General features: G+C 41.0%; 1 protein-coding gene across 1 annotated transcript; it reads right to left on the reverse strand.

Annotated features, from left to right (window-relative positions):
- Positions 1-4,530: 4,530 nt before the first annotated feature.
- LOC113751920 lies at positions 4,531-10,087 on the reverse strand. Its single transcript, XM_027296066.1, has 2 exons — positions 8,674-10,087; positions 4,531-8,507 (listed from the first exon to the last, which is right to left on the reverse strand). Exons 1-2 carry the CDS (start codon positions 10,085-10,087, stop codon positions 4,531-4,533), a joined length of 5,391 nt encoding a protein of 1,796 aa, XP_027151867.1.
- Between the last annotated feature and the right edge of the window lie 3,058 nt (positions 10,088-13,145).

Here is a 13,145-nt window from a genome sequence, read left to right on the forward strand (position 1 = left end):
CAGGCAACCCAAATCACTGAGACTATGTTCTAGACACCATACAGTACCAGAAATTAGAAGAAATCAAAATGAGAATCAATTTACAAATAACTCCCAAATCAACCCAGATACCCCAAGCACATGAACTGGCAGAAGAGCCGTCAAATTTGATCCCCCAGATGCAATAGAAACCTCAAGTAGTCAAAACCCAAACAATAGTCAACAATGTAATCAATACTAGAAAATACCCCCAAATGGAGCAGGAAACCCACGAAAAGGGTTCCGAATGTGCCCAAATCACCTCCTGGGTGTATCCATCAAGAAACCCGCGAAAAGACACAAAATCCAGCACTTGAAGGTTCAAGAAAAATACTAAAACAAGGGTAGAAAGTCAATACCTCCACCTATCAATTGTGAATTGGAGCTAAACTCGCGCGTGAGGGAAGCCAAGTGGAGCGGCTGTGGAGGGCAATCGCGGCATGGTGAGGCTTGGAGGCGGCGGGAGAGCGGGAGGCACGGCTGTGGCTGTGGATGACCTGGGCAGCACTGTCCGGTAGTCAGCGACGGCGAGCTAGGTAGGGAGAAAGCAGCGCACGGCGGCGCTGGGTAGCTCACGGCGCTGGACACGGCAAGGCAGAGGAGAGATGGAGAGCTGGTGGAGGTTGCGAAAGCTGGTGGAGGCGCGCGGCCGTGGGCTGTTGCGAGCTTTGGGCGGCAGCGGCGAGCTGGGCTGCCTTTCGATGGTCGCGCGGTGGTCGTGTGTGAGGGTGAGAGTGAGGAAGGTGGTGAACGCGATGTGGGTTGCGGCGGATGAAGGTTCAGCCGAAAGAAGAAATAAAAGAAAAGAGAAGCAGGGCAGCAGGGAAGAAAAGGGAAAGAAAGAAGGAAGAAAGAAAAAGAAAGAAAGAAAAGAAAGAAAAGAAAATAAAGAAAGAAAAGAAGAAAAGGAAAAAGGAAAAGAAGTAGTTTTTTTTTTTGAAATTTTAATTTTGGAAACAAAGGTTATAACTAAAGGAAAAGAAAAAAAATCTAATAATTGTTTTTCTAATTTTTATTTTATTTATTTTTTTTTTAGTAATAACAAAACTTATTTTCGAAATTCAAAATTAGAGATTAACAGGAAATCGAAAACTATTCTCGAGTTTAGAATACTTACCTTTCCCGCGAACGTGACGCGGGCACGTCATGAAGGCATGGAATCTGGAGTTTTCCAGGTTGCTTGACGCGGGCACGTCAAGAGGGTAAGAACCCTTTCTGACGAATCTGACAGTGAGCTCTTCATACGTCATGACGCGGGCGCGTCATGTCAGAGAGATACCTATGAATCATCAAAAATGAAAATTGAAGCCATAAATCAGTCAAATGCAAGAAAAAACATATTTAAACTAAAACAAAAATGAACAAATAACTAAGAGAAATTGGGTTGCCTCCCAATGAGCGCCTTTCTTTAACGTCTTTGGCTAGACATTATCATGTTTTGTTCTTGGAGGATAAAATCTTGTGGCTCGTCTTAATGCTTCATCCTCTATATAGTCCTGATAGCCCTCGTAAATAGAGTAATTCTTGGCCACACGAGCTACGGGCTTCCATGGACTAGTAAATGGCATCAAACAAGTCGACGATAATTTATATTCTCCACTCACTCCCCCCTCACTTGCATTTATTGGTTCAAGATATCTTGCCATCGCCACTCTTATTTTATTCCTGTCATGAAATTCAAAATTTTATGGTATAATAAAGTCAATTTCATTAACAGGAATTGAAGAATAAGAGTCAGGAGAATATTGATAAAGGAGTGGAGGAGATGTCACCGCATATAGAGATTGTTCACTGGATTCATTCACTTGAATGAGTTGATCCTGGAGTCTTATTTCTTGCACTTCAGCTTCTTTTTCAACTGCATCTTTAAATCCATTTTCTTGAAACTCTTGCAGTTCCATGTCATTTGGCGGGATAACTGCACTCTCATCCTCTTCAAGGTTGATATTGGTTTGTGAGGGCAATTCTTCAAGGTGAGAAGCTAATCGCGTTATCCTGGATGTCAATAGGTGCACTTGATCCGCCATCCCGAATGTCAATAGTTGTACTTGATCCGCCATGCTACGAATACTCGCTTGTGTCTCCTGATGAAATCAATATGTATTAGTAGCGAATAATTCAATCATTTCCTGAAGAGACATACCTGACATGGATGATGGTTGTTGAGACTCTTGCTGTTGAAAACCCATTGGCCTGGTCGCATAATTAAAATTGAAATCATCCCACCATCCTTGATCATACCCGTTTGAATAAGGGTCGTACCACATTTGAAATCGAGGTGGAAAATCTCCAAAAGTATCAATTGAAGCACTTAGATTATCTTGAAATGCGGGGCATGTGTCGGTTGAATAACCTGAGTCAAATAAGTTCCACAATTTGCAACAGCCCATTGATCATTAGGAAAACACAAGTCTCATAACCCCATTCAGGAATAAAGTCCAGTCTGTCATCAAAATACAGAATGTTAGCAGCTATAAACTATATAAAAAATAAGAGAAAAATAAATAGAAAATAAAAATAAGATGAACTCAAAAAGAAACAAATTAATCAGGCACCAGTCCCCGGCAACGGCGCCAAAAATTGACAGGTTGTCGAAACCTATGCAATAATAAAACCTACTTAAACTAAAAGTAATTTCTGTAGATAGCGGTGAGCAGGATCGAATCCACAGGGACTGAGAGTAATTGTTTCTTTTCAAATTCACAGTGACAAGGGGTGTTTTTGCGCAGAGAGTGACAATCAAATAAATGCAAATAAAATCCAAGAAACTACTAAAAATTAAATAACAATTTACTAAAATCAAATGAATGATAACTAAGGATCTAGCCAAGGAATAACTTCAGCAATGGTTCACCTAATTGATCATCGAAACAAAGGCAATTCCAATTATTTACTAATAAATAGGTTATAACTATCAAACAAGCGATGACAGTCAACCCCTCCTTACTGTGTCGGTGATTAAGGTACGCCCGTTAATCACTACTCTAATTGAGAAATAATCTTAGGTACGCCCGTAAGTTTAATTCTCCAATTGCCTTACGTATTAGAGGAGCCCTATTCTAACCAAATAACACACTACCAGGGTTATTTTAGGTTAGCCCGCGTATTCCCCTGACACAAACCCAATCATGCCAGTTATCACTATTTTGAGACAATTAAACAATTACGGATTTAACGTCCCAATTGACAATAGATTATCAAATTAACTAATTATCCGGATCCAAGAGAATCAATTAATTAAACAATCATAAGCACTGTAACCAGGGAATATGCGAATACTAATAAATAAAAGAAAAATATAAAATTAAATCGATCTCACAATTTTAAGCGAGCCAAAGCATCCGTTGCACTTTGACTAGAAAAAGAGATTTAACTCATCCCTTGTCTACTCCTACGGAAGAGCAACTAAAGACGAAAAGAAAAGTCAAATGCTAAGCTCCCTTCCTCTGACATGCGTAGGAAAGAAAATATAAAAAGAGATCTAAGGGAAAAGTTAAAGGAAACAACTCCTAAGTGCTCCTGACATCCAAGGAGACACGCTACTATCCCCAAAGCCAGCAAAGGAAAAATCAAAGCTAAGCTACTGGACGAAAGAAAAACAAAAGTAGTCCTGATCCTCTGCAATTCCAATTCATATCTAATTGCTAATCTATTCTCCTGCGTCCATCCCATGTGCGGTAGCCCCCCAGGGATAGAAGAAACCCTTCAGCCGTCCTTCCTTCACAGAGTTTACCAAAATGGGCGTAACATCTTCTTTTCCAAAAATGCCCCTGGGCCAAGCTCTGTTATTTGGACTCTTTTCTTGTTAAATTGGCACTTGTTATCATATTTTCGTTCTACTCCCTGAAATAAATGTAAAATACTTAAAGTGACTTGAATCCAACAATTAATCCACATCGGATCAGGTAATAAGGGGAATTAATAATAAAATAACTGATAAAATTACAACCTATCACCAGTCCACAGTTGATCCAGGTTGAATTTGCAGATTACAGAACCAGAATTTCATTGTCAGTACTGGATTCAAATGGCAATAACTCATTCTACAAAAGTCCGATTGAGGCGTTTCCAGATGCATTAGAAATCTGAAAATAGAACTACAATTTTTTGTGCTTTGACCAGAAGCTAATTTGGTACAGATCAAAGTGAAAAATGAAGCCAAAATGTGAAATATCAAAACTGCCCGCGAAATAGGGCATTTGGTAGTTAGGGGTATTTTAGTCATTTCATATGCTACAGTACTCCGATTGAGCTGAAATTTTATTGGCAGTTATATAACTCCATTCCCTACAACTTTCATGTTTTGATCTAAGTCTGATTCAGCCTCTAACATGGACGAATTAAATAGGTCAGAAACAAGGCAGATTCATCCTTAAGGTTGGAAATTTTTTTTTTTTTTTTTTTTTTTAATAAAAGGGGAGAACCCCCCAAATTTTATTCAACAGCAACAAAATCATACGACGAAGGAAGCAAACCCTCCCTTCAACACATGCCAGAAAAATAAGAAAATACCTAACAACTAACGTTTCGAATATATGGATAGCCCATTGCATCCAAGTTAATCAACGACCGAGCCCTACTTGGAAGCAGATGATGAGATTGGAAAGTAACAAATGGACTCTCCAAAGATAAAGCCGCTAGGCTGTCTGCCACAGCATTCGCCTCACGATAGATATGCGTAATGGTCCCCTGCACCTTACCTAACAACAACCGAATCTGGCTTAAAATGCTACACAACGGCCACTTACCAATCGATTGACTAGTAACCAGCCGGGCCAACACTAGAGAATCTACTTCTACTAAAATATCTGACAACCCTGTCCCAACACACCACTGTAGACCAGTTAACAACGCTAACCCTTCCGCATGTACCACCTCACATTCCCCAAACTCCTTATAAAAAGCACCAAGCATCTTCCCTTCAAAATCCCGTACCACTCCTCCGCCTTTCGCCAACCCATTTGACACACTTGCGTCGGTGTTCAGCTTGACTGCCCCTCGAGGAGGCTTCCTCCAAGATATAGCTTGCGGACAGAAAGATTTATGTGGTTTGAGCTGAAAATACCGTGCAAAGTAGGTATCCGTATCCCCCTCCAACTGAGACCTTTTCAACATACGCGCAGCCCCCAGAGCAACCAACCACCCATTGATGTCTGAAATAACTTTAAAGCAAGCCGAGGGAACATTACCAAACCGAGCGTCATTTCTACTACGCCACAGAAACCATAACACTACAACAGGTATAACACACCGAACATGATCCAAACGCCCACTCCCAGAAGATTGAAACCACACCAATAGCAACGAAGAAACGCATGAGAATGAAGTCCACGGGATACCGCAAGCGCGGAAGAAATGCTTCCAGACAGCACTTGCCAAGTTGCCCTGCACAAAAATATGATGCAAAGACTCCTGTGAATCACCACAACAATCACACTTGGAAGCCAATGAAAACCCTCTAGAACGGAGCTTGTCATCCAACGGCAGAAAACCAGCCAAAATCCTCCAAACAAGGTAAGACATCTTTAACGGCAGCAAAGGACACCAAATTCCGCGCCACACCAAAGACAGGTTACGCCGCTGTCTAATTAAATCCCATGCAGACGACACAGTGAACCTACCATCCGTTGAAGGAGCCCAAACCAATTCATCCTTAAGAGCTGGATCAACACTTGTCTGCAAAATACTATTAACGACCGATCGAGGAAGAACCTGGAGCAAACGTTCAATATTCCACCCTGTAGAGCTATAGAACTCAGCTACCAAACAATGAGGAGGCTCCCCATCACACTGGCTACTAAGCGGTTCGTCAAAAAGCCAACGATCGTACCAGAAATCGACAAACCCCTCACCAACACGCCAACGAAAATTGGCTTCAGCAACAGTCCGAACTGAGCAGACCCGCTTCCATATTGCCGACCCAACACCAACCTCTGCCGAGGACGGATGTTGGTCACCAATGTACTTTCGATGCATGAACCTTGCCCACGTAGAATTCTTTTGACGTATTCTCCACCATAATTTCATTGCAAACGCCTTCTCTACATCCAGCAGTGATCTGAAACCCAAACCCCCTTCTGCGACTGGAAAACATAATTTCTCCCAGGAAGACCAATGAATCCGTCTCCCATCCTTGCCATCCCACAAAAATGCATTAAACAGCCTACCTAGCCTTAGAAAAATCCCCTTCGGTGGTTTAGAAACCTGCAATAAATAAATAGGCATTGAGTTCAACACATGCCGAAACAATATGATCTTCCCCCCAGCAGACAAGAAGCGGGAACTCCAATGAAGAAGCTTTGCTCTAACAGAAGCAAAAACTCCATCAAATAAAATACTCCTACTACGGCCACGAAACAGTGGCACTCCCAAATATCTCACAGGCCAAGATTGCCCTTGAAACCCCGTAGCTTGTTGAATTAAAGTGATGGTATCCGAAGGAATCTTCGACGAACACAGAAACCTACTCTTGGCAAGATTTATTTTTTGGCCAGAAAGAATTTCATACTCTCGCAACAAGGACGACACAGCTTGCAGACAGTCAACCGATGCCCGTGTGAAGATAACCATGTCATCAGCAAACGCAAGAAACGGGACCAGCCCCCCCTTACTCAAAAATCTAAACCTCGGAGTGTTAGCAACCAGCTGCTGAAGTCTCCGTCCAAGGAATTCCGATACAAAAAGGAAAAGAGTAGAAGATAGAGGATCCCCCTGACGTACCCCTCTAGTCGATTTGAAAAAACTCGTGAGCTCCCCATTAACCAATACAGAAAACCACACGTTGGATATTAACCGAAAAACCAGATCTACCACACCTTCCTTAAAGCCAAATTCACGAAGCATGTACAAAAGAAACCCCCATTCCACCCTGTCATAGGCCTTCTCCATATCCAATTTCAAAATTACATTAGGATGACGCAATTTCTTGTCCAAATCCAGAATTAATTCCTGAGCGAGGAGGACATTATCCTGTATCCCCCTGCCCGGTATAAATCCAGTCTGAAACTCCAAAATCAACTTAGGAAGGAGTGTATTAATGCGGGTAGACAAAATTTTCGAGATGATCTTCGAACTAACGTTAGATAAGCTTATTGGTCGAAAATCTTTCCACTCACATGCACCCTCCTTCTTAGGCAGTAATGTGATCGTGGTACTTGAAAATCCGCGGGGCATCGAGGCACCAGCGAAGAAATCCTGCACCGCATCCATGAAGTCGTCCTTGATACACTCCCAGCAACTTTGATAAAAACCCCCTCCAAACCCATCGGGTCCCGCAGCACTCTGAGAGTCCAACGAGCATATAACCGTGTGAACTTCTTCTACCGATGGAGACTTCAGCAACATATCGTTCTCTTCTGGCGTAAGTTTAGGCAGCTCAAGTGACGGCCTGATGCCAGAACCTGCAGCGCGGTCTGCTGTGAACAACGTGGAGAAAAAATCACTTGCTGACAGCTTAATATCCTCTATACTATCAAACCAACTGTCGCCACTTCCCCTGATGCGTGCAATAAAATTACAACTGCGTTTTTGCTTAACTGCTGCGTGGAAAAAAGAGGTATTAGCGTCACCCTCTTTGATCCATTTAATCGCAGCCTTTTGTCTCCAAAATTCACATTCCAATGCTAGCTCCCGAGAATGAAGTGCCCTAGCCTCGTGAACTGCCGTCCTAGACACCGTATCCCGATTCTGATCATACAAAATTTCCTTGGCCAATAAATTGTCTGCTGCCTGTTTGACCCTTTGAGAGACATTCCCGAAAACCTCCACATTCCATCGAGATAAAGCTCTTTTAACCACCTGTAACTTATTAAAGAATTTCTGCATTCCCACTCCAGAAACAGACTGAGACCACGCCAACTTGACTGTTTGTTGAAAACTGGAGTGACCGCGCCAGACATTGAGGAACCGGAATGATGATCGCCTTGTCGATGTACTACCCCCCTTGACTAGCAACGGACAATGATCAGACCGCCCCCGTTGAAGATGAGCTACTCTAGTCATCTCAACATCTGCGAGCCAGGCGGCATTAACAACCGCTCGATCCAGCCGCTGCCACATGCGACCATTGGTCCATGTGTAAGCAGACCCATCGAATTGAACTGGAAATAAGCCACTGCGATGTAAAGCTGAGTTGAATTCTTCCAAATCTCGCATATTCGGAGAAGATCCTCCAATCCTTTCCTCCGCGCAAGTAATAACGTTGTAGTCTCCTACAGCAATCCACGGTAGAGTAACGGACATGGAAAAATGCTCCAAAGCCTCCCATAGCCTTCTCCTACCAATTCTGTTACACTTCGCGTAGACAGCTGAAATAATAAAAGAAGAGCCAGAAGGGAAAGACAAATAGACATGGACCAATTGATCCGCAGCTTCTACAAAAGAATATCGAACATCCGAACACCAGAATATCCAAATTTTGTTATTCACGAAAGACCTAGCAAAGTCAAACCCCAAAAACAACTGCACACTCCCCAGATGAGAGACATTGGCTAAAGGTTCCAAAAGAATCAGTAACCTAATATTATTTGATCTACAAGTACAACGAATATACCGCAATGACTCCTTGTTCGTTGCACCCCGAATGTTCCACACTATAAACTTAATCGGATTTAACATTATTAGACCGAAGATTATAATGCGCAGATGAATTCATACCTTCTCGTTTCCTGGACTGCCTAGGACGACCCTTGTGTCCTTGAATCAACTTTTGCAGTATTTGAGAATCCGTATCATCCAGACCCCCTCCAACCGGATCATAACAAAGCTTAGATGCTTTGATTCTGCTGGGTAAGCGATCCTGAAAACTTTTCAACTCCACCAAAGAAATCCCTCGCCCCCCTGACCGCCCTTCAGAACTAGACCGCACCAGACGAACACGATCGTGATTCCGCATAGGAGAGAGCGAAGAGGAATGCCGTTCATGGTTCGGCCCTTCAGACACAGTTGCAATTAGCAGCCCACGATTATCCCCGTCAGAAATGAGGATATCATCTGATAACTCCTGAAACGGGGAGGAAGAAACTTGGCGACCTAAGGCAAGCAAATTCTGCGTATCTTCATCAGCCCCCAGAGACGTATTTGAAAGAACAGGAACATGAACAAGTACAGAAGCTTGAGGAAAATTTCCCTGACTAGGATTAGCAGACTGAGATGGCAAGTCAGCAGTAGCCTCCGGTGCCACCGGTGCATCTGGCGCTTGTATCCCCGGAACTTCCACTACCCCAGAACCCGCAACAGGCAGAGAGTCATCAACAGCAGTTACCCCCTTTGGTTGAAAAACTTGTCTGACGTGCGTTTTAGATGATGGACCAGAACGAACCGGCCTCAATTCCGGATGTTTGCGATGACAGATGGCTTCTGTATGGCCAATCAACGAGCAAAACCCACAATAAGAAGGATAATCTTCATATTCAATTTTTTGCCAAAAACCCCACTGATCATCTCCGATCCAAATCCTAGATTTGGGAGGTTGCAATACATCAACCTCCAACAAAATACGGGCAACAGAAGGGCGTTTCAATGAAGCCGTAGCTTCATCCACTTTCAAAGGTCGGCCAAGTAGGGTACCGAGTTTAAGCAGAAATTGCTTTTCGAAAAACGGCAGTGGAAGACCCGGAAAATTGACCCAAACTGGTGCAATGGATGACTCGGCTCCTGGTTTAAAATCAATTGTCCATTTCGACAGAGACATATGAAACTTGCCAACATACCAAAACCGACGACACCAAAGCCTGGTGTAATCTTCCTCCTCTGATGGACGTAAAAGAATGTGCTTGGAATCTAACAAACCTATTGGGCACTCGCCCCTCAACCCCAACGAAACAATAAACTTGCGAATAAGTTCCATGGAAGGGCGGCCTACGGCAAATCTGCCGACCAACGCATTTGAGTAGGGCGCTGCTATCTGCAACATATCTTGACGAGAAATCACCAACGAAGGCTCCCCCTTGTATGTACTAAGAAGGCCAACACCACTTGATGCGGATGACGGAGATTGCGAAAGAACAGATGCAAACGTCTTCGCTGGTCGAACGAAAGGCGGCGCCTCCCCATGCAGGAGAGCCGCCATGAGAACCTAACCCGAACCCTACGTGTGTCTTAGAACCCAGAGAGAAAATTGTCCCAAAAAAAAGGATACTATCTTCCTCAAGGTGGGTTGGAAATTTGATGATTCAATACTTGAAAATCACATTTATGTCTCACATCAATACCCCAAGTCTCTATCCAAGCTTACCAACATCATATGCTAGATAAAAAACAAGAATCATAGCTGAAAATATCAAACCCTAACTAAATATTCCACTATATCATGCAAAACTCACTAATTAACCGTCATAAGCCAAGAATATGAGTTTCTATCCAAATTTAAACAAGATTAAGGAAGAGGAAAAGGATAGGCAGCCATAATACCTTCCAAAGGTCCCTTGTAAGTGAGAAACACACCACTTTCTTCCCAAATTTTCAGCACCCCAAGGCTTCCAAGCACCAAAAAGGGAGGTTAATCGGTTTAGTTCGATTGCTTGCACTCAAATAAGGATGGATTCAAGGTGAAGGTTGCTAGTTTCTCTCTTGTGTTTTTCTCTCTTGAAGCTCAGCTGGAATGTACAGAAATGAAGAGGAAAAGAAGTGAATTTGGTGATAAAAATGAAGAAAATTGGTTGGTCAAACAACCCTTGGATGGTTGCAACTTGTCACTCCAAGATTAAGTCTTCAATTTTTCTTCTTTTTCCTTTCTTTTTGGTCAATAATTTCGGCCCTCTCTAGGATAAATAAGGGCTGATATTTCTGTAATAATAACAAGGATATTAAGGTAATAAAGTGGTGTTCAAGTGGTGTACTCGATCGGTAACAAACGGTACACGTCGTTTCAACTCGTTTTTCCTTATTTCGCACGTACTAGGGTTTTAACTTATAATTCACTCACTTATTATTATCATTTCTAATCACACACTTTTTCTTATATAAAACTCACTCTTAACCACCAAATCTAGTACACACGCCTCACCAAATGATCACACGGCCAAAATACGTAAAAAAACCCCAATTTATCCGAACTATAAAACTAAGGGTAAAACTCTTAAATCTCTTATTCATTATAACTATTGAGGGAGTGAATGCGTAGTAAAACTATCCTAATGTAATGGATTCTAACTAAAAGGAAATTTGTAAGAAAAACATGAGAGATTTTACAACTCCATAGATCACCAATTTAATGTAATCCAATGATCCATCAAGCTTAATTACCCCTCACGAGCCTACTAACCACCCACCTATTATAATTACTTATCATAAAGCATGCATTGTCATACATAAACTCAATTAAACAGCAACGTTTTTGTCACAAGGGGGTATTTAACATACGCACTCATCACTCTAAAGTGTATGGGGTAAAATACAACTCTCAATCGACATCATAAAGTGACATTACCATAAACTTACACATATATTATAGTTTCACCACTAATAGTGGATTCAACACAAGAATTCAAGGGACTTTTATAAGGTTGTAATGGGATTTTGAATAAGGGGTAGAATAAAAAGGTAAATTTAAGGTCTAAACATATTAAAGAAGATGCCAAAAAGTCACTGCATGAGTCCAGCAGTCAAATTTGTGCAAATTTACTTTCCAAGGTATATCAACAATTTCCATCAACTTAACAATTGCAGGCATATTGTTGGACTTTTATCAATGATCACAACATGTTAATTATGTCCAAAAACACTTCATATCATACACTTCTTTTTTTTTTTGTTCTTTTTTCTCTTTTTTTTGTTTTCTTTTTTATCCATTTTTTCTTCTTTTTTTTCTCATTCTTATGAATACAAACATAAACACCTTCAAGGTAAACTTCATTTGACAACACTTGCTAACTTCAATTTGGTGTCTTGCATCAACACATTAAATCTCTATACAGTGAAATTAAGATAACTCTTTGACACAAGGTTTGACAAGAAAGTTCAAACAAGAATTTTTGGATAACTATTGCAGCTTTTAAATAAAGACATGGTTAAAGGCTCAAATTGACTGCACTAATGATAAACAAAGTAAAGATGAATTTTAAGAAAGTCAAAATAAGGTTAATCCTAGGTGCCCTTATCATTTTCAGGCGTCAAATTCAACAAAAATATGGTCTTGACATGCATAATAGAGCAAGTTCTAAAATGACAAAATCATATGCAATAACCACTCAACAAATGGAAATAGAGCAAAATATAGATGAAAATGCTCATTAATAGGTTCAAAAAGCTTACAAAGTGGTTAAAATTTACCAAATCCAGCATATTATTCATTTAAATCCATTGTCAAGAAAAATAAGATACTCAACTAAAATTAAATCCATGAAAGTAGCCACCAAATTCTTTAGTTATTTTAGATGCAGACACGCCTAAGACACAAGGAGTCTTCGGGTAAAAAATTTTTAACTTGCCAATTTTAGTGCGCCCTAGAGGTGCGGGCACGCCTTGTCGATCACTAGTCTTTTGAAATTTTTGAGCATGTCATGAAAACTTATCTGTCAATTAGTTGTCTGGTAGTAGTCTTCTATTCACTAAAACAACAAAATCAAAATCAAATGCACAAAACACAAGAAACCTAAAATAAAAATAATAAAAAGTGAATTAAAAATGAATTGGTTTGCCTCCCAATAAGCGTCTTTTCTTTAATGCTTTGACTAGATATAAAGCTTCATTTCTCAATTTGGATGTAATTCAAACTTTCTTACAATTAGTTGAATTTCTTCAAAATTCAAATCACCATTGAGTGTGTGACAACCCCGCCTCCCCAAGGGCATATTCTAAAATTTAGCGGACCGCCTGCCTAACTCTCATCAGAACTCATTCTTATAATTTAAAAGACGAATTATAACTTCAAAAGTAAGAGTAGCAGCAGTTTCCAAACTTAAAATATATATGTACACTCGGTCATCTCAAACCTCCATACATATTCAAAATACAGCAAAAGATTCAATCTCTAGTTGAAATCCAAACCCTAGATGTGCACCATTACTATTACAATTACAAAGCCAAAAGATCTGGATAAAATCCATCCGATCACAGTTACTCGCCCATGCTCGCACCCCCTATAAGGAAAACAAAACTAATGGGATGAGCCATAGCTCGGTGAAGTT

This window comes from Coffea eugenioides, chromosome 11, assembly GCF_003713205.1.
Source record: "Coffea eugenioides isolate CCC68of chromosome 11, Ceug_1.0, whole genome shotgun sequence".
Taxonomy (NCBI): Eukaryota; Viridiplantae; Streptophyta; class Magnoliopsida; order Gentianales; family Rubiaceae; genus Coffea; species Coffea eugenioides.

Coding starts and splice junctions, on each gene's coding strand:
- LOC113751920 (XM_027296066.1), bottom strand. CDS start 10,087: ATGGCGGCTCTCCTGCATGGGGAGGCGCCGCCTTTCGTTCGACCAGCG. Junction 8,508..8,673: donor GCAGTCCAGGAAACGAGAAG/GTATGAATTCAT, acceptor TGGAACCTTTAG/CCAATGTCTCTCATCTGGGG.